This window comes from Nerophis ophidion, linkage group LG06 (assembly GCF_033978795.1).
Source record: "Nerophis ophidion isolate RoL-2023_Sa linkage group LG06, RoL_Noph_v1.0, whole genome shotgun sequence".
Classification (NCBI taxonomy): Eukaryota; Metazoa; Chordata; class Actinopteri; order Syngnathiformes; family Syngnathidae; genus Nerophis; species Nerophis ophidion.
Window position 1 is genome coordinate 61175771 of NC_084616.1, and position 21626 is coordinate 61197396.

A 21626-nucleotide genomic window follows, 5' to 3' on the forward strand; every position below is an offset into this window, starting at 1 on the left:
ACATTTTACCGGCGATGCTAAAGGAGACATGGCACAGAGATGTATGGATATCCTGCGACACTCAATCGTTGGTCAGAAGGCGATCGCCGAATAGCTTCAATAGCCATTCGCTCAATAGCTTCAGTTTCTTCTTCAATTTCGTTTTCGCTATCTGCCTCCATACTCCAACCATCTGTTTCAATACATGCGTAATCTGTTGAATCGCTTAAGCCGCTGAAATCCGAGTCTGAATCCGAGCTAATGTCGCTATATCTTGCTGTGCTATCCGCCATGTTGTTTGTATTGGCATCACTGGATGACGTCACAGGAAAACGGACGGTGGCTTCACAGATAGCGAAAATCAGGCACTTTAAAGCCTTTTTTCGGGATATTCCATTATGGGTAGAATTTTGAAAAAAACTTAGAAAAATAAAATAAGCCACTGGGAACTGATTTTTATTGGTTTTAACCCTTCTGAAATTGTGATAATGTTCCCCTTTAAGGTACCAATGATTGTCACACACATACTAGGTGTGGTGCAATTTGTCCTCTGCATTTGACCCATCCCCTTGTTCACCCCCTGGGAAGTGAGGGGAGCAGTGGGTAGCAGCGGTGGCCACGCCCGGGAATAGCTATAGCGGAGAATTTGATCAAATATTCATTGATGAGTTATGTCCTCCATTATTACAAATTTACGATTCATCATTTGATAACACATATTTTTCTCTAACTTTCAATGTTTATCATATTACATTGATACATAAAAAAAGTCGACGGTCCATTGATTTGCAGTAACCATTGTTCTATAAATAATTACCTTTGTGACAAAGATCATAGTTACATATTTATCATTATCACATTATTAATATTATAATTATTGTATTTTTAATTAATGACTGTGATGGTGATGTAAATTATAAGTTATAATAGTAATATTATTGTTTCTGTTATTGTAATTTATTGTTCAGTAATCTTAGTCATTGTCATTATTATTACTATAATTATTATCATTTGTTTTTATTGTATTTAATGAGTTTCGTGTTTGTAAGGCTTCTTAACTGCTTGGTACATGTATATCCTAAATGATGTAACGCTGGGATTTGGGCTGCTAAATATCTTTTTTTATTCGATGAACATATTGTGTGATTTTTGTACATAAAATAAATGTGGAAAAAAATGGCTACCACCATTTTTTTAAGTATAAACTCAGCAAAAAAAAGTTTGGACACCCTTGACTACGGCAGCTGAGTCATTTGATGCAGAGAAACACATCGCGTTTCACTAAGAGGAATTAGCTTTTAAACTTTGACATTCTTTAATTGTGTGCACGTGGTGGCCAACCTGGTGGTTATTTTAAATTTACAGTGAAACTGATTTGAGTTGAAACAGTTACAACCTTACAAATCCAAAATAGACTTTAGCAGGTCTAACAATAACAAGATTTCTTTCTAAGAAATGTTTATAAACGAGGAACTTTATTTTTTAGTTCCCACTTTACTTATGATGAGCGCTGCTACTGTACTGACTTTAGAGAATAAAAAATATTTTCAGTGATCAAACTTTTGATAACAAATGCTTATCCTTCTGTTTAATTCAACATTTGCTGTGATTTTTCGAATTCTAGCCTCCTGCAGCTAATCGCCCCAAAAACATACAGTAGGGAGGGTATTCATACGGCCTCATTCCTGGATAGATCTCGGGTAAGAAGTTGAGGGGTGTTGGTCATTTTGCAATGCATTCTGCTTAAAATAAGGGAAGGTGACACTCTACATTGCAAAATAAAATGTGGTCAAAGTTGGAATTGCCAGAAAAATGTTTTCATTTAACACCCCACCTCCATCAGGTGGCTAAAATGGATAGTGCAACCTCCAATTTGCCACGTTTCATGTGTCAGTTAAACCAAGATGAATGGGGCCATATGAAACCCCTTCCTACTGTATGCAATTACAGAGTAACTAAATATACTGCATGTTAACTATTTTGAGGTGAGCTAGCATAAAACTATATCAGCTATACCAGGGGTCGGCAATCCGCGGCTCCAGAGCCGCATACGTCTCTTTGGCATCTCTGATGTGGCTCAGCTGCATAGTCGCCGACCCCCAGACTGTTACGGGGGGATTCCGGATTTTGGTGCCTCTCCCGGACATCATCTGGGGTCAACGTTTTCTGATTTTCTCTCGGACTGCCACATTGAGGGCATGTCTTGATGGTTTTACTATTAACGCCCTCTACAACATATCATCGCGCCTACCTTTCACGCAACGCTATCTGCGTGCCGACCGGACACATGCTTGCCAGTCCAGCGACATGTATGTGGCTTCCGCAGATACATGTACACGACTGCAAGGCATACTGGGTGATACAGTTTACACTGACGGTTGTGATATAAACAACTTTAACACTTACTAATATGCACCACACTGTGAACCCACACCAAACAAAAATGAAAAACACATTTCGGGAGAACATCCTCACAGTAACACAACATATACCCAAAATCCTTTGCATCCATAACTATTCCTAACTATATTATACACCCCGCTAGCACCAACCCCCCGCTCCCGTGCGTCGTTTAAGGTGGGCGGATTTGGGGGTGCCGGGGTGTAAAATATAGTCAGGAATAGTTGTGGATGCAAAGGATTCTGGGTATTTGTTGTGTTGCGTTTATGTTGTGTTACTGTTAGGATGTTCTCCTGAAATTCTTGGTGTGGGTTCACAGTGTGGTGCATATTAGTAAGAATGTTAAAGTTGTTTACAGTATATCACAACCGTCAGTGTAAGCTGTATCACCCAGTATGCCTTGCAGTCGTGTACGTGTACTTGCGGAAGCCACATACAACATTTTGCTGGACTGCCAAGCAGTTTGTGCATGTTGTAGAAGGCGTCTAAGACAATGGCTTCATAGCACGCCCTTATTATTGTTGTCTGGATGACCACCAGCAGATATTCGCGAGAATGGTTGCGGCTCCCATTGTCTTCTTAATTTTGTGAAACGTGTCAAAATGGCTCTTTGAGTGGTAACGGTTGCTGACCCCTGAGCTATACAAACAACAACTTCATACGCATGCTGAACCAAAATAAAAGGCCAGGAAGTCAAAAATAAAGCTGTCAAGTTGGTCATTTTTATCCATCATTCATGTAAAAATTCTAAATGTGCATATTCAAAAATTGATAAAACAAACCAGGCAAGTACAGATGTGTTGAATAAATAACAAAAAACAACAACAAAACAACATGTAACAACAATAAAATCTTGAGTTCGAATATGTACACATACTGTATATTTTCATATTTGACTGTATAAACCATAAATATAACATGCAATTCTTTTAATTTAAAACAACCAGGACTTCTCGGACTGAGGTAGGGTGAAGGGCGGGCACCGGGCTGGAACGAGGAAACTGTGTGTGTGTATGTGTGTGTGTGTGTGTGTGTGTGGGTGTGTGCAGACTGGGAACAAGGTTTACAGTATTGGCAAAAAAGCTGTCGTGGCCAAGAAACGTGTCATTGGTTCATATTTGGGTAGGGCAGGGCAAGTCAGTGTCCCGCCCAAGACTTCCTGCTGATCACGCACACACACGCGGCGTTGATGCGGATGTAACGCCAGGCTGTCCGTTCGTTGAAGATGGTTAGGGCGCTTACAAATATGTGTGAGTTGGTGCAGTAGGAGTTCCAGTGGCGACTGTCGATGCCGAGACAGCCCGAGTTGCCCGATTTAGAGCCCTGTTTGCCGCTCCGTCCCCCCATCCTTCCTCCCACCCGTCCTCCGTTTGCTGTCCCAGAGCCCCTGTGCGTCGGGGTTAGGCAGATGGTCTCCCAAAACCACTGTCGCTTCACCACATTGTTGATTGTGACATAGGGCAGCACGGTCACCTCATTCCCAGCGATGTCTGTGGCGCGGGTCATGTCGCCCACCCAGCTGTTATTGCTCTCACAGACTGAGTACTCTCCTCTGCGCATGGTGGGCGACCCCGCTTTGCGCCTCACCCTCAGCCCCCTCACCGCTTCAGTGTCATGGCCCTCGCTCTCCAGGGCGTCATGGGAGGGCGGCACCTCACTGAAGACAACACGGGGCGATGAGCGGTAGCGTCTCTTGGAAAAGAGCTTAGGGTCCACCACGGGGATTGAGGGGTCAGGCGTGTATGAGCCTGCCCAATGAGGCCTCTTGGTCCTGTGATGTTCAGCATGCTGGTCCCCTGATGCTGTGGACTGCTGATGCTGTCCTGCCTTGTGGTTGGCTAACCCAGCACTCTGGGCCAGTCCACCGCCCATGTTTAGTACAGCCTGGACGCCAATCAGGAGGACCAGGACCAGTGGTGACGACCTCATGGGCACACGTCCTGAAACACACCGCAGAACCACAAAGCGTTAAAATATGAACTCTTTCAAAGTTTGAATCGATGACAACTGAAATTCTTCTAGTATTTCTTCAGTTTTCAATTCCTGGTGCAGGCATCAGTGCACAGTGAAATTAAAGGCCTACTGAAACCCATTACTACTGACCACGCAGTCTGATAGTTTATATATCAATGATGAAATATTAACATTGCAACACATGCCAATACGGCCTTTTTAAATTTCCTGCGAGTTTCTTGTTGAAAATGTCGCGGAATGATGACGCGTACGCGTGACGCCACGGACTGTCAGGAAATATTAGCAGCTGCACCACTCGCGTCTAAAAGTCGTCCGCTTAAACCGCATAATTACACAGTATTTTGGACATCTGTGTTGCTGAATCTTTTGCAATTTGTTCATTTAATAACGGAGACTATACAAAACAATGCTGTTGGTAGAATGCGGTGGATTGCAGCTATCTTTAGCACCGAGACACAGCCGATGTTTCTTTGTTTGTTGTCAAGCGAACATGTTTTCTCTACGTCAACCAGCATGTTTTTGGATGGGGAAATTGTGATATATATCTTACCGGAGACATCATCAAATTATTCGTCGTCCTGCAGCAGCGGCAGCTGTGAGCTTAGCTCGTCGGCTTCTCTCTGAGACACTTCGTGTTCACCACAGCCATCCGACCTCGTGGTATGTCTTTACAATCTTTAAAATCTCACTATAACACTATTTAAACAATAAGCAGATAAGGGATCTTCCAGAATTATCCTAGTAAATGTGTCTAATTACATCTGAAACGCTCACACTGCCGTCGCTTTTTATTTTTTTATTTTTTTTTTCTATTCCTTCACTATCAATACCCTAATTCACAAATCTTTCATCCTCGCTCAAATTAATGGGGAAATTGTCGCTTTCTTGGTCCGAATTGCTTTTACTGCTGGTGGCTCCCATTATAAACAATGTGAATATGTGTGGAGCCCTGCAACCAGTGACATCACGCGCACATACTTCCGGTACAGGCAGGGCTTTTCTATTAGCGACCAAAAGTTGCAAACTTTATCATCGATGTTCTCTACTAAATCCTTCCAGCAAAAATATGGCAATATCGCGAAATGATCAAGTATGACACATAGAATGGACCTGCTATTCCCGTTTAAATGAGAACATCTCATTTAAGTAGGCCTTTAAAGAAGAACATGTTTAAGTTTTGCCTTGAAAAAGCATTTTGGATTAAAGGTGAACGGTATTCAACAACTAAGAAGTGGATTTGCCACTGATTTCACTTGAACTCACGGGTCTGCAGGCCAATATTTTGTGGCCCTCTACTTAACTTCATAATTTAGTGTAATTGTAGCCCACACACACTGGGTCACTATTACTTAAAGGTACCTAAGATGAATTTTTTATTTTTCACTTATTATTATTGTTACAATGTCGGATACTTGTGTTAACCAATGCCAAAGTATTAAATCATGAGCTTCAGGTATTTTAGGGTGAGCGTCCGCACAGTTTTAGATGGCTCTCTTCACAGGGTTTTGCATTTTGCAGGTGGACGTACATATTTAGATATTAGGTCAAGCACTCCACCAAAGTGCTTCAGGCTATGAAGAAACACAAAAAAAGTTGGATGAAGTATTACTTTCATCTGATCTTAGCATGCGCACAATAACGCCAATGTGCAACATGCATTGACAATTGCTGCTAAAAACAGCCATTTTTTTTATGTACTCTCTGATTTAATCAGCAAGTGTGCAGGTTTACCTAAAGTTGTGACGGGGTGAATCCTTGCAATGTTTATGAAGTTTATTTACAACAAAGTCTGGAAAAAAAATCATGTTGATGACTTCAAAGTATATATTTATACAGTGTACATTTCCAAAAGATAAAATTTAGATAGTTATGGAAAAGGTGGGGCATGGTTTCATTTGTAGATGAACATTTTACAAACAGACTCAAAAAGTAGGTTGTAAAAGTAACTGTGGAGCAAAATTTTGGCAAAATCTACACCATAGCACAGTGGTCCCCAACCACCGGGCCGTGGCCCGATTGGTAATGGGACGCATAAGAATTTTTTATTCATTTCTATTTAAAAAAAATAAATAAATAAATAATAATAATAATATATAGATATATATATTTTTTTTTTGTTAAATCAACATAAAACACAATATACACTTACAATTAGTGCACCAACCACAAAAACCTCCCTTTCTCATGACAAAAACGTCCCTTTTTCATGACAAAGAAAAAAATAAAAAATTAAATAAATAGATTCCCCCCATGGGCTGCGGGACAATTTATTAAGCGTTGACCGGTCCGCGGATACAAAAAGGTTGGGGACCACTGCCATAGCAAAACATTTCATATTATCTGATCCTGGTGTCCCCAAACTTTTTGACTCGGGGGCCACATTATTACACTTGTGTGGCATTGTGATGCCAAAATTTGTCCCCTCGTGGATGTGTGGACACGAACCCCGCAAAGGTAAGTTTAAATGACTTATTAAACTAACCAAAACAGGCTAAAAACAAAAATACTGGAGCTAAGAGAAAAACAAACCAAGGGTGCTAGCATAAAAGCTAGGAATAGCAAACAGAAAAACTAGGACTGGCACAAAGGCACACAAAGAGGAAAAACAAATCATCAGCGTGAGAGCTGGAGTACAACAAAGGCTTAGCGTGAAAAGCTAGCGAGAATATACGTACGTAGAAGAGTAGTCCCAACTAGTTGCATGTGAGCAAATTAGTATCCCAGAATGAACTAACAAAAGGGGCGAGCTTAAATAAGGAAGGTGATTAGTAAAGACAGGTGTGCAGGAACCGAGAGTAGCAGCTGAAACTAATAAGAAACCATGGAAACAGACTAAACAGGAACTAAGCAGGTGGAACAACAGAGAGTGATACAAAAATAGAGCAGTAAATAATAATATGTAGAGATCCGAGCAGCGGATCGCAACACAAATTGGGTTAAAACGATTTGGCCAGGGGCTGGGGTGTATACAGTATATACATATATATATGTATATATATATATATATATATATATATATATATATATATATATATATATATAGGTGTACCGCCCGAATGCAGCGGAGACACTGACAACATGCACCAGGAGGTCAAACTACGCCGACCTCTGGGTGTGGTCATTGAAGGCAAGTACATAGCTAACACCATTCTTAATCAGGTTGATGTGTGGCCACCTGCCCCAAGACAGCTGTGTCAGGTTGGCAATCACTGTTTGCTTGAATAGCACCTCAGTGTATGATTCATTGTGTGGCTGGCTCCCTGCTGGCAAAGGTCTGCTCCCATCGGGCGTTAAGTGTGTTGCTCCACTGAATTGTATTTTATAGATTAGTCTGCTAAAAGTGTAATATGTTTTAATCAATGGAATGCTGTGTTTCATTTGAATTTTGTGCTGATCAGAGATTTCTCTACTCCGGGTTCCAGGCAATTTAGGGGACCTGATCAAGTCTTTAAAAATGCAATAATTTGTTTTGTTTCAATGGAAACCCCAATCGGGAAACTTTAATTTAACTTTCATTCAGAAAAGTGACTGAATAAACCAATGCTGCTGTGTTTGAACACGAACAGAACTGTCTCTGGGAGGTTGGTTTTGTGACCGCACATCACAAGATATATATATATATATATTAGGGCTGGGCAACGATTAAAAATTTTAATCGAAGTTAATCGCACTATTTCTCCGATTAATCGCGATTAACTGCATTGTATACGCAAAGCCCAATAATGAATTCAAAAGTAGTGTGTAGTGCACCTTTATTGGAATATTCTCCCACATGAACAAAAGCGCCAAAACATTTGTGTTGCAAACACAATTTAAATCAGTCCTTGTTAAACAGTAGCAATTAAATTGCATATTTTATGAAAATCAACTCAAAAAATGTAAATACGAACATTTAAGCTTATTGCCACTGCCAGGGTATTTAAGTTATCTTGTTTGTTATGGAAAATAAATATAATCTACATACAAATCTCTGAGCCACAATCATAACATCCGAACAGGCAATTTCTGAAGTAACAGCAGAAACATTTTTTTTTTTATCAGGGATCTTATGTTTAAAAAACCTATATTATAGGTAGTGGGCTGTTTTAGGGAATTTTTGATCAAATTATCTGTAGTAGCAATATTAATAATGTTGTGTTTATTCTGCGTAGTGCACTTAAAATAATTATTACCATATCTAGGAATTGATATGATGGGAATTTTCCGATTGTTTGCTTGGTGCTTTGATAAACTGAACCTATCATATACATGGTACTATATTGTGATGGTATGAGCCAGGGAAAAAAAGAACTACCCTACCCAGCATGCAACAGGAGTGACGAGCATGCGCGGTAGCCCAGTATAGGTTGTGTCGCCATGACGGCATCTTGTATGTTGTGATATGCACGCTCTGAAAGCAAACGTTAAGAACTCAGCCAACACTCCTCGTCTGCATTATTCATAAATAGACAGACAACACATATACTCCGCTGCTTCACAAGCCGCTGGATGTAGCCGGCAAAGTATTCCCATGCTAGCTAGCCGATCTAGCAAGCACGCGTCATTCCGTCCAAAACGGCCCGATCTATCCACATCCAGAATTATCTGGCTGTCGTAAGTGATCCCGGAGTAACCACGCGGTAAGACAGCCATGAAATTTGCAGAATTGTCCGGTATTTTTGCCAAATGTTCCATCTTCGAAGCCCATCCGGGCGACGCCATCTTGTTAAGAAAAGCCGTTAACAAAATAGAAGCATGTAAACAACATACGCAAATGTGCGATAAAATAATTGTCGGCGTTAATAGATTGATGAGTTAACTCGTAATTAACGCATTAATTTGCCCACCCCTAATATATATATATATATATATATATATATATATATATATATATATATACTGTATATGCCTGAACAGCTAGGAGGAACCGAGCGTAACAAGCAGTAGAAAATACAGTAGATTAGAAAGGATATGTTTTAAAAAAATTATAACATGAAAAATACATACATATATATATACCGTATTTCCTTGAACTGCACCCGGGGCGCTAATTAATTTAAAACCTCTTCTCACTCTTGCGCTTACCAAAGGCATGTGGTAAAAGTAAGCATGCGCTAATTATTTTAAAACCTCTTCTCACTGCGGCACTTACCAAAGGTATGCAGTAAAAATTTGAGTGTGATGTAAGCTTGGATCTTAAATCCAACTGAATAGCGCTTAATCTTCTTCCCTTTATGTGATTTCAAATTACCGGTATTGAAATCAGCTTCCTCCATTCTGAAAATGATGACAGGGGAAGTGTCACTCGTGACGTCACGAGTTTGACCAGGCGGTAATACTAAGCATGCGCTAAATATTTGAGAAGCGCGTTTGACCCGGCAGTAATTCAAGGCAGGCGCATACTATATGCCCTGCGGCAATTCAAGGAAATATGGTATATATATATATATATATATATATATATATATATATATATATATATATATATATATATATATATATTTATATATCCTCCTTATATACACCAAAAGGAAGTTTACTGTTTATTGAATGTATCCCCATTAGCTGACTTCAGGGGGACTGCTAGTCTTCCTGGGGTCCATATAGGAGCATACAAAATTAAAATACAAAGAATACATGCATTACCAAACATTATACAATGGGAAAATACAACATAAGATAAAAAAGCTAGTTAAAACCAGTATTAAAAAGTTCACGTCATGTGGGCAGCTGCAATACGTGTATCTTCAAAGCTGTCTTGAAGGACACTTTAATTTACTTTGTGAGAGATTAATGTGAGATGGCAACCGATTCCAGAATGAAATACATCCATACATGACTGTATGTTTGAGGAGATTGGTCCTGGGAGCAGGAAGTTTCAAATAGCCATTGCTGGCATTCCTGGTGTCATGAATATGTGTGTTAGTTGATTTTAAAAACTGTTTGTAGAAGTAATCTGATGATTGATCTAAAATGATAGTTCTAAAGAACATAATGAGACTACAGTGCATCTTTTGTTCAACAGACAACCAGGACAGTCGTGAATGCATAAAAGATAGTGCGCAAAGAACATTTCAGTACCAGTCTAGCCACTCTGTTCTGAACAAATTGCAGTTTGTTCAAGTCAGACTTAGTCGTAGCGGACTTTTTTGAAGGACAGTAATGAAGATGACAGAAAACCAAGGACTGTATGACTTGACCCATTGTAGAGGATGTCAAGAAGGTGGAGCACTTTCTGACCATGGCTAAACCTCTTCCCATTTTCATTAAAATACTGTCAATATGATCGGACCATGACAGTTGACTGTCTAATAGCACACCAAGCAGTTTTGCTTTTTTGACCTGCACAATAGGTATATCTGACATTGAAATATGAAGCTGAGGGTCATCAACACGCGTATGCCAGGATCTAAAAAGAATGCTTTTTGTTTTGTCAATATTCACAAGTTTACTACCATTTACCCAGCGTGACACTCTCTCCAGGTCCTGATTGAAGTTATTTTTTCGGTCATTTAAGGTAGAGGCAGTACTGTATAGAGTTGTGTCATCTGCATACATAACCATATTGGCGTTTGTTGTAACACAGGGAAGATCATTAGTAAAAATAATAAAAAGTAAAGGACCTAAGCAGCTTCCTTGAGGCACGGTGCAGTAATTATACTTGTGTTCAGATACAAACCCCGTTTCCATATGAGTTGGGAAATTGTGTTAGATGTAAAAATAAACGGAATACAATGATTTGCAAATCCTTTTCAACCCATATTCAGTTGAATATGCTACTAAGACAACATATTTGATGTTCAAACTGATAAACATTTGTGTTTTTTGCAAATAATCATTAACTTTAGAATTGGATGCCAGCAACACGTGACACAGAAGTTGGGAAAGGTGGCAAAAAATACTGATAAAGTTAAAGAATGCTCATCAAACACTTGTATGGAACATCCCACAGGTGTGCAGGCTAATTGGGAACAGGTGGGTGCCATGATTGGGTATAAAAGCAGCTTCCATGAAATGCTAAGTAATTCACAAACAAGGATGGGGTGAGGGTCACCACTTTGTAAGCGAATTGTCAAACAGTTTTAGAACAAGCTATTGCAAGGAATTTAGGGATTTTACCATCTACGGTGCCTAAAATCATCAAAAAGTTCAGAGAATCTGGAGAAATTGCTGCACCTAAGCCAGGATATTACGGACTGTTGATCCCTCAGGCGGTACTGCATCAAAAACCGACATCATTGTGTAAAGAATATCACCACATGGGCTCAGGAACACTTCATAAAACCACTGTCAGTAACTACAGTTGGTCGCTACATCTGTAAGTGCAAGTTAAAACTCTACTATGCAAAGCCAAACCCATTTATCAACAATATCCTGAAACGCCGCCGGCTTGGCCGGGCCCGAGCTCACCGAAGATGGACTGATGCAAAGTGGAAAGGTGTTCTGTGGTCTGACGAGTCCACATTTCAAATTATATTTGGAAACAGAGGACGTGGTGTCCTCCAGAACAAAGAGGAAAATAACCATTCGGATAGTTGTAGGCGCAAAGTTCAAAAGCCAGCATCTGTGAAGGTATGTGGGTGTATTAGTGGTCGAGGCATGGGTAACTTACACATCTGTGAAAGCACCATTGATGCTGAAAGGTCCATACAGGTTTTGGAGCAACATATGTTGTCATCGAAACAACGTTATCATGGACGCCCCTGCTTATTTCAGCAAGACAAGTGTTACAACAGCGTGGCTTCGTAGTAAGAGTGCAGGTACTTTCCTGGCCCGCCTGCAGTCCAGACCTATCTTCCATCAAAAATGTGTGGCGCATTATGACGCGTAAAATACGACAGCGGAGACCCCGGACTGTTGAATGACTAAAGCTCTACATAAAAAAAGAATGAGAAAGAATTCCACTTTCAAAGCTTCAACAATTAGTTTCCTCGTTTATTAAGTGTTGTTAAAAGAAAAGGCAATGTAACACAGTGATGAACATGCCCTTTCCCAACTACTTTGGCACATGTTGCAGCCATGAAATTGTAAGTTGATTATTATTTGCAAAAAAAAAATAAAGTTTATGAGTTTGAACATCAAATATCTTGTCTTTGTAGTACATTCAACTGAATATGGGTTGAAAAGGATTTGCAAATCATTGTATTCCTTTTATATTTACATCTAACACAATTTCCCAACTCATATGGAAACGGGGTTTGTAGTCCAAAGCTGTAGTCAATATGTTCCCTATTTTCCTCTGCCCTCTTGTGGGGAAAACTGGCTCGTACAAGCACATGCATGTTAAAATCCTCCACTCTTGCCATTTCTAATAAAAAAAAATAAGGTGTTATAAATGTCCGTAGACTCGATATGGAAGTGCTAAAAACTTCAAAGACATTGTCCAAAGGAGCTTGGCCTGGAGGAGGGCTTTGGCACGTAAATAAGACTGCCCCGAAAAACTATGCATTCTGAAGAGGCAATCAGAAAGCAGTTTGAAGATGGTCTGTATGCAACATTTTGACCAATAAACCATTATTACTTGTTAGGTAGACTACAAGGACGTGTTCTAAAGGTAAAAACAAAAACAAATCTAAATATGACCCTTTAAGCTATGCCGCCCCCTTTAGGTAGAGTGGCCGTGCCAGCAACTTGAGGGTTCCAGGTTCGATCCCCACTTGGGCAAGACCTTTACCTACCTGCTCCCAGTGCCACCCAAACTGGTTTAAATGTAACTTAGACATTGGGTTTTCACTATGTAAAGCGAGTTGAGTAACTAGAGAAAAGCGTTATATAAATATAATTAACTTCACTTCACTTAAAGGTATACTATACCTCAGGGTGACTTCAACTGCTGGTAGAAGGAGCTCATAAATTTAGTCACTTGGTTAAACCGTGATTCTGGAGTGAATACTTCAACAACATTGCCTCGCTGTGACTCTATCTCAAGAAGCCCTCATGTTAAATTAAGTTTAAGTTAACTGAGACCCCTGGTCTACACTGACCCTGTGTTGGACTCAACCTTCAATACATTTGGAATAACAATTTCAGGAGTATGAAATCCTTTCCATGACAACCAATACAAAAGTGACCTGTCATTTCCCACGTATTTGACAGTAATTACAATGACCCTGAGAGACATTTATCACATTACAGATGCTCATTGCAGAAACGACTGAAAAATACAAAGTCATATGGAATGGAACTACAGTATGCGGGTCAATGTGTATTCCAGTTTGTATCTAGATTAGATAGTTGATGTTTGAGAACGGCAGCACAGTGGTACAGGAGTTAGTGTGTGTGCCTCAAAATAAGAAGGTGCTGGGTTCAATCCCCGGGCTTGAGTTCTTTCTGTGTGGAGTTTACATGTCCTCCCCGTGACTGCGTGGGTTCCCTCCGGGTACTACGGCTTCCTCCCACCTCCAAAGACATGCACCTGGGGATAGGTTGATTGGCAAACCTAGTGTGTGAATGTTGTGTATCTATCTGTGTTGGCCCTGCGATGAGGTGGCGATTTGACCAGGGTGTACCTCTCCTTCCGCCCGCGTGCGTGCAGCTGGGTAGGCTCCAGCCCCCCCCGCCACCCCAAGAAGGACAAACGGTAAAAAATGGATGGATGTTTGCATATGTGTCAAATCTTTTGACGGCTTACTTTGTTTTGAAGCCACTTTATATAGAAATTGCCCAGCCAATTGCACATCTATGGACTGGACAGGAGAATGAACCAGAGTCAAAGGAAACATCGCAGCCTTCGGATTCACTTTTCTGGTTATTTGTTCTACTTATGAATTTGTTAAGTATTTTACGATACACACACCAGGTAGGGTAGTAACATTTTGTATTGACACATTTATTGTGTCTTAATTGCATTCATGTTTATATATTGTTTTATATACATATAGTCATTATTCTTGTTCATTAGTTGTACATTTGTATTGTTAATTGTAATCTACAAAGTCTTTTAGGTGAGGGTAAATTAAAAATAGTGATTTCCTTGTCAGTGCATATGGGATGGGAATTGCACCAGCATATTTAAAGGGGAACATTATCACCAGACCTACGTAAGCGTCAATATATACCTTGATGGTGGAGAAAAAAGACCATATATTTTTTTAACCGATTTCCGAACTCTAAATGGGTGAATTTTGGCGAATTAAACGCCTTTCTGTTTATCGCTCTGGAGGCGATGACCTCAGAATGTGACGTCGCTGAGGTAATACAGCCGCCATTTTCATTTTCAACACATTGTAAACATTGGGTCTCAGCTCTGTTACTTTCCGTTTTTTCGACTATTTTTTGGAACCTTGGAGACATCATGCCTCGTCGGTGTGTTGTCGGAGGGTGTAACAACATTAACAGGGAGGGATTCAAGTTGCACCACTGGCCCGAAGATTCGAAAGTGTCTGCCGACAGACCCCCGTTCAATGTGCCAGAGTGTCTTCACATTTTACCGGCGATGACAGACATGGCACAGAGATGTATGGATAACTTGCAGATGCATTTGCAACGATAAAGTCAACAAAATCACAAAGGTGAGGTTTGTTGATGTTGACTTATGTGCTAATCAGACATATTTGGTCGCAGCGTGACTGCCAGCTAATCGATGCTAACATGCTATGCTAATCGACGCTAACATGCTATTTACCGGCGGTGCTAAAGCAGACATGGCACAGAGATGTATGGATAACCTGCAGATGCATTTGCAACTATAAAGTCAACGAAATCACAAAGGTGAGTTTTGTTGATGTTGACTGGCAGCTAATCGATGCTAACATGCTACGCTAATCGATGCTAACATGCTATTTACCGGCGGTGCTAAAGCAGACATGGCACAGAGATGTATGGATAACCTGCAGATGCATTTGCAACTATATTACGTTTCCTTCCACCCACATTTAATGTGAAAAAAACACTTACCAATCGAAGGATTTAAGTTGCTCCAGAGTCACAAGATGCAAAAGTTCTAATCGTTTGGTCCGCACATTTTACCGGCGGTGCTAACGCACCTATTCGGCCATGCTATGGCTATGAATAGCGTCAATAGTTATTCGCTCAATAGCTTCAGTTTATTCTTCAATACTTTCATACCCCAACCATCCGTTTCAATACATGCGTAATCTGTTGAATCGCTTAAGCCGCTGAAATCCGGGTCTGAATCCAAGCTAATGTCGCTATATCTTGCGGTGGTATTCGCCATTGTTTGTTTACATTGGCAGCACTGTATGACGTCACAGGGAAATTGATAGTCGCATCGCAAATAGGGAAAATCAAGCACTTTAAAGCTTTTTTTAGGGATATTTCGAGACCGGTAAAATTTGAAAAAAACTTCAAAAAATACAAGAAGCCACTGGGAACTGATTTTTACTGTTTTTAACCCTTTTGAAATTGTGATAATGTTCCCCTTTAACATTACCAAATTAAATCGTTATCAATGTTTCTGAATAATTCAGATCAATTTGGCAGATTATGGTGTCATGTGTACGTTTCAAATGATCCTGATCAAAATTGTATCTTATAACTTCCACAAATGATTGTTTCCTTTATACAAACAAAGTACATCCAAAAAACAAAAATAAAGAAAAAGAAAGTCTTTTGAACGACTTTTGTTAAGGAACAGTTCCTGAAGATCTGGCTCCCTTCAAAGAGCCATACATCCCATCTTTGATCTTATTTCTCTTCACCCACTGTTCTGTAATCATATCTTCCATGCATTACATCAGAGACATTCAAATCACACTTGCAGACATGGGAAACATCTTATGCTTTAGTATTTTGGGACGACTCAATGGCAACCTATAGAGTCTCCACATTTGGTTCCACAGTAGGATTTACAACTGTGTCCATTCAATCCTCAAGTCAAGTATTTTGAGATAGTATACAATAGTATATTCATTCAACCCTAGTTGTGTTATTTGCATTGCTGCAGTGAGTACATACTGTACCTGTGGAATGTGTCCAGTTAAAGTGGGAGCCTCAGTGGACTCTAGAGCCAGACTCCAGCGCAGGCCGGGCCCCTCATGCCTGCCATCTGGACCCCCCTGAACCACAGTTCTACAGAACACACAAACACGTTTTACTGTTTTCACAAATTAATTGCTTAATAGCTTTACTGATTAGAAAAGAGTCCATTGAAATATGTGGAATGTGCAAAGTATGTTGTTGATTGACTAAGGAGATTATGTAAATTACATTTTCACAGCAGCGGTTATTGCAAAGAAAATGTGATACAGAGCAAACACACGAGAGACAAGAAATGCAAATGTTATAGAAATAATAGAAATAATAACATTCTGGTCAATAGAGTTTATGCAGTAATGCGCGTTGGCGACACTAGAGGGAGCTATAGTGATGTTTAAATTCAATAGAGAACATTGTTTCAGAATACACAAAGTATCCACAGGTACAGACATTCAAGTAAATAAGTGTACACGGGGACTAATAGTAGGTGCATGTATGTACACATTCCATAATCAATGATTTTGTTGCAGTAATGTGGACAAAAAACAAGCTAATTATCACTGGGCTGAGTATTAGGCAAACTGCATGTCAAACATGAACACGAATAAACACTTAAATCAATGAGCAGATGGGGCTGATCTATTTGCATGTCAAAAAGTCCTGATACTGGGACCACTTGACCCCTCACCTGACTGACACAATTTACTAGGATTTGACCCTCTCTGTGTACTCACACTCACCATGTTTAACTGACTGAGCCGAGCACTAGAATGCTTGGCATCCCTCACCTCATTAGATGTCACACACACACACACACGCACACACACACACACACACACGCACGCACGCACGCACGCACACACACACACACACACACAAATATGTTCATTAACAAGATGTATACTGTATCAGACATTGTAATGTTACAAATACATCTATGCTCAGCTACAATCGGGCGGAAGGCGTTGTACACCCTGGACAAGTAGCTGAGATAGGCACCATTGCCCCCCGCGACCCCAAGGGGAATAAGCGGTAGAAAATGGATGAATGGATGATGCTCAGCTTTGGACGGTTGAAGGTTTGCTATCATGAGACTTCAATGGACTAAGCACGTATGAATATTGTTAGGCGTGTATAATAGATAAGTGTATTCAAACACTTATGGAAACTGATTTATGCATCATCCAAATTGGAAAGCATACTTTGGATAGTTGCACTTGCTTAAATAGTTTGTAAACCATACATCGCTATTTCTGTTGTATACTGTTATCACCGGGCAGCATGGTGGAACAGAGGGGTTAGTGCGTCTGCCTCACAATACGAAGGTTCTGAGTAGTCCTGAGTTCAATCCCGGGCTCGGGATCTTCCTGTGTGGAGTTTGCATGTTGTCCCCGTGACTGTGTGGGTTCCCTCCGGGGACTCCGGCTTCCTCCCACCTCCAAAGACATGCACCTGGTGATAGGTTGATTGGCAACACTAAATTGGCCCTAGTGTGTGAATGTGAGTGTGAATGTTGTCTGTCTATCTGTGTTGGCCCTGCGATGAGGTGGCGACTTGTCCAGGATGTACTCAGCCTTCCGCCCGAATGCAGCTGAGATAGGCTCCAGCACCCCCCGCGACCTCAAAGGGAATAAGCGCTAGAAAATGGATGGATGGATAGTTTTAACAACAACACATGCCAGGGAGGCTATTTGTGACAAAATATGGTAGTTGAATTATAAAAAAACAGACAAGAAATGTTATTCCAAGGTTTTTGACAAACATGTTTTGGGTCTAGTGTGGCAGGTGGTGACCAAAAGGTAACATTTCTGCCCGCAAGAACTGACAAGCATCCACCTGAAGTGGAAATAAATCTGAATTAGATTATTTATCCATCAATCCATGTTCTACAGCTTGTCCCTTTTTGGGTTGCAGGGGGTGCTGGAGCCTATCTAAGGTGCATTCGGGCGGAAGGCAGGGTACAACCTGGACAAGTCGCCGCCTCATCGCAGGGCCAACACAGATAGACAGACAACATTCACACTCACATTCACACACTAGGGCCAATTTAGTGTTGCCAATCAACCTATCCCCAGGTGCATGTCTTTGGAGGTGGGAGGAAGCCGGAGTCCCCGAAGGGAACCCACACAGTCACGGGGAGAACATGCAAATGCCACACAGAAAGACCCCGAGCCCTGGGATTAATTAGAATGAACTTGCAAAATAAGAACCACATTTATTTTGAAAGTACTCTGTACTGTAAATACTGTACAGCAGTGGTCCCCAAACTTTTTTTCACCACGGACCGGTTTAATGTATGCATAATTTTCAGGGACCGACGTTCCACTTGTGCCAGATTAATACAGCAAAAATAACTGTATGAAAAATGGAAGTCACTATCACGCTGAATTAGTGGGAGTTTATTTCTTAGCTTTGAGATGCAGATGGAAATCAGCCTTCAACTACGATCCGTCACATTTGTATTTGATGTGTTTATGAATGTGCATTGTGTCATGTTACACAGTTATAATAAATAAAACAACTTCCTATGAATAGCTTTATTGTTCATTTATAAACAAGCTTATTGGTGTGTTTAGTGGGACAGGCCAAAGTTTAGTCAGAGAAAATGCAGTCCTTTCACGGAACGGTACCGGTCCCCGGACCGGTGGTTGGGGACCACTGCTGTACAGAATAAACCTGCACATTATGTATGTCTTAAACAGAAAAATAAATGCAGCTTTAAGATAAAGGCCATTGACAAAAAGACCTATTACAGGATTCTTATTGTGACCACATAACCACTACCTGTCCCTGGACCCAGCAGAACAGTTCTGCAAATAACTGGATATCATTTAGCAGTATATAGTATAAGATGTATTGTTTGTGTCTGCCAAAAGCCAAACATTAAAAATGGGCCCAGGGGACAACAGATAATGCACTTTTGCTCTTCCTGTAAATGGACTATTTTACTATTAACTGTTGGGCTTTTTTATGATCTATTGTTTTAGAAAGTGACCCGCTGTTCTGGCTTCAACAATCACATACACACACACTCACATACAGACGGAGCTGATACAAAACAGGGAGTGGGCTGATTGATCCAGGCTGACATGTTGCTAGGAGAATCCTAATGTAAAAAATATGTGGCCTGTGTTTAATGCTGCTGGAGCCAACACAAACAACTGCTGTGTGAGAGCAACTCTGACTTACAGGATGACTTCTTCACCCAATAAAAGGATTTCTCTGTGACCCTGGAACACAGACATACAACTGTTGACAACCTTGTCTATTTATATATCCATCTATCCATCTATGAGGCCACTGGCCACTACGTGGACAGCGTGGCGCAGTGAAAGAGTGGGCGTGTGCAACCCTAGGGTCCCTGGTTCAATCCCCACCTGGTACCAACCTCGTCACGTCCGTTGTGTCCTGAGCAAGACACTTCACCCTTGCTCCTGATGGGTGCTGGTTAGCACCTTGCATCGCAGCTGCTTCCATCAGCGTGTGAATGTGTGTGTGAATGGGTAAATGTGGAAGTAGTGTCAAAGCGCTTTGAGTATCCTGAAGGTAGAAAAGCGCTATACAAGTACAACCCATTTATCATTTATGTGTGTGCTCTACTGTCGTACATTTATGTTGCACTGACCTGCAGTGAAGTTCAAAGTTGGTGAGACACTAATTTAAAAAACAAAATCAAATCAATGTTAATACATGTTGCTCATTATGATTATATAAGACATGTAAGTTTTGATAGAAATATTGATTTCAAATATTTATTACCTTTTTTCTTTTGTTTTCAGACAACTAAAAAGTCCAGTAAGGGTCGGCAACCCAAAATGTTTAAAGAGCCATATTGGACCAAAAATACAAAGAACTAATCTGTCTGGAGCCGTAAAAAGTAAATGTCAGGTTTCCCCCTGACAGTTTGTCTATGTTTTAGTTTTTCCGCTGCATTTGTCTTTCCTCTGTGTTTAGTATCTCCTGTATTTAGTTCCTGTCTAGTGCTCCTATTTTGTCAGCTTCCTGTCTTGTTCCCTGAGTGCTGTGTTCCTCCTCAGCTGCGGCTGCTTGGCACCTGGCCACACCCGTTGCCTATCAGCCCGCTCCTATTTGTATCTGCTTTGTCCTGTGTCAGTTGCTGGATCATTGTATTGTATTGTCATTTGGACTTGTCGTTGCCATATGTTGCTCTTGTCGTGTCGATTCTTTTCAGCTATTACCTGTCGTGCTACATTTTGTCCTGGTCGTTGTAGCGGTAAGCTGTTCTTGTTAGCCATTAGTTATTTCCAGTTTTTTTGTTTGCTATCCACTAGCTTCCTTGCTAAAGTTCCTTTTTGTTTTTCTAACTTCCAGTGCTAGCTCCCTTAGTTTGTTATTCCGCTCAAGTGCGCACTTTTTGTTTGTTCTTGTTTAGTTTTAATTAAAACATGTTTTCATATTCTATGCCTGCCTCCATCTCTGCATCTTGGGGTTGATCAACAACAAATAACTCTGACAGTAAAAGCCTTATATAAGTGTTAAAATAAAGGCAACACATAATGTAAATGTCTATATTAGCTACATTACAATGGTGTGCCGTCAGGGCCAGCAAGGCCGTGTCTGCGGGTAAACATAACCAGAAATTATGATCATAATAAAAGATAAAAGTATTTTTTAATTTACTTTCCCTAAATATCTGAAAGTATTCATATTCTCTTCATGTCATATTATGCTCCTTCCAGCGCTGTTGTTTTTAGGTTATTTAGTTTTTATCTTATCAGAATTCAGCTAGCTTATGTTGCCATGCTGTACCAAATCTGCCAGAGGCCATTTAGAATCAACAATGCTGGCGTCCGTGTACTGTAAGGGAACGGACAAAAATATTTGACAAACAGTTGCGATAGCCAATCAGATCACGAGTTGTTGTCAGTAAGGCCTTCCAGCTGGCCTAAGGCAGATATATATTGTGATGGTATGAGTTAGGTAAGAAAATAACACACAAACTTCTCGAAAAAGTCAAAACAACACACAAAGCATGCATGCAATGCAATGCACCATGATGCAACAACAGAATACACAATGGAACTATTATATAGCAACATCAACCTGACAATGCTGGCATAAGAAAACCTCTTGATTGCTAATTAAGAACATGTCAGAAGATCAGCGCTTTGACAGGAGGTAAAGTGGACAACAAGCATGACAACCGGAAGTCTAACTAGGAAAATAAGAGCATAGCCAGAAAACTACAAAAACATAGCAGAACACCCACAAACAAGCGGGCATGCAGGAGCATGACTTCCATGTGCCCATATATCCGTCTCCTGGACGATCTGCTACTTTGTCTGGAACAGTCCTCTTCATTTTATTTTAGTCTTAAAAGGTTTCTCAGCCACTTG

At 40.5% G+C, this 21626-nt stretch overlaps 1 protein-coding gene across 3 annotated transcripts in view; it reads right to left on the minus strand.

The window, feature by feature from the left end:
- Positions 1-3079: 3079 nt before the first annotated feature.
- ngfa (nerve growth factor a (beta polypeptide)) overlaps positions 3080-21626 on the minus strand; it is an 89133-nt gene continuing 70586 nt past the window's right edge. For 2 of the 3 annotated variants that reach the window (XM_061902298.1, XM_061902299.1), the window contains 2 exons: positions 16254-16362; positions 3080-4319 (listed from right to left, as the gene is read on the minus strand). In XM_061902298.1, the coding sequence (XP_061758282.1) occupies positions 3517-4308 (792 nt within the window). In that variant the 5' untranslated portion in view covers positions 4309-4319; positions 16254-16362 and the 3' untranslated portion in view covers positions 3080-3516. The remainder of the gene's footprint in view (positions 4320-16253; positions 16363-21626) is intronic. The other variant, XM_061902300.1, reaches the window with a different exon arrangement.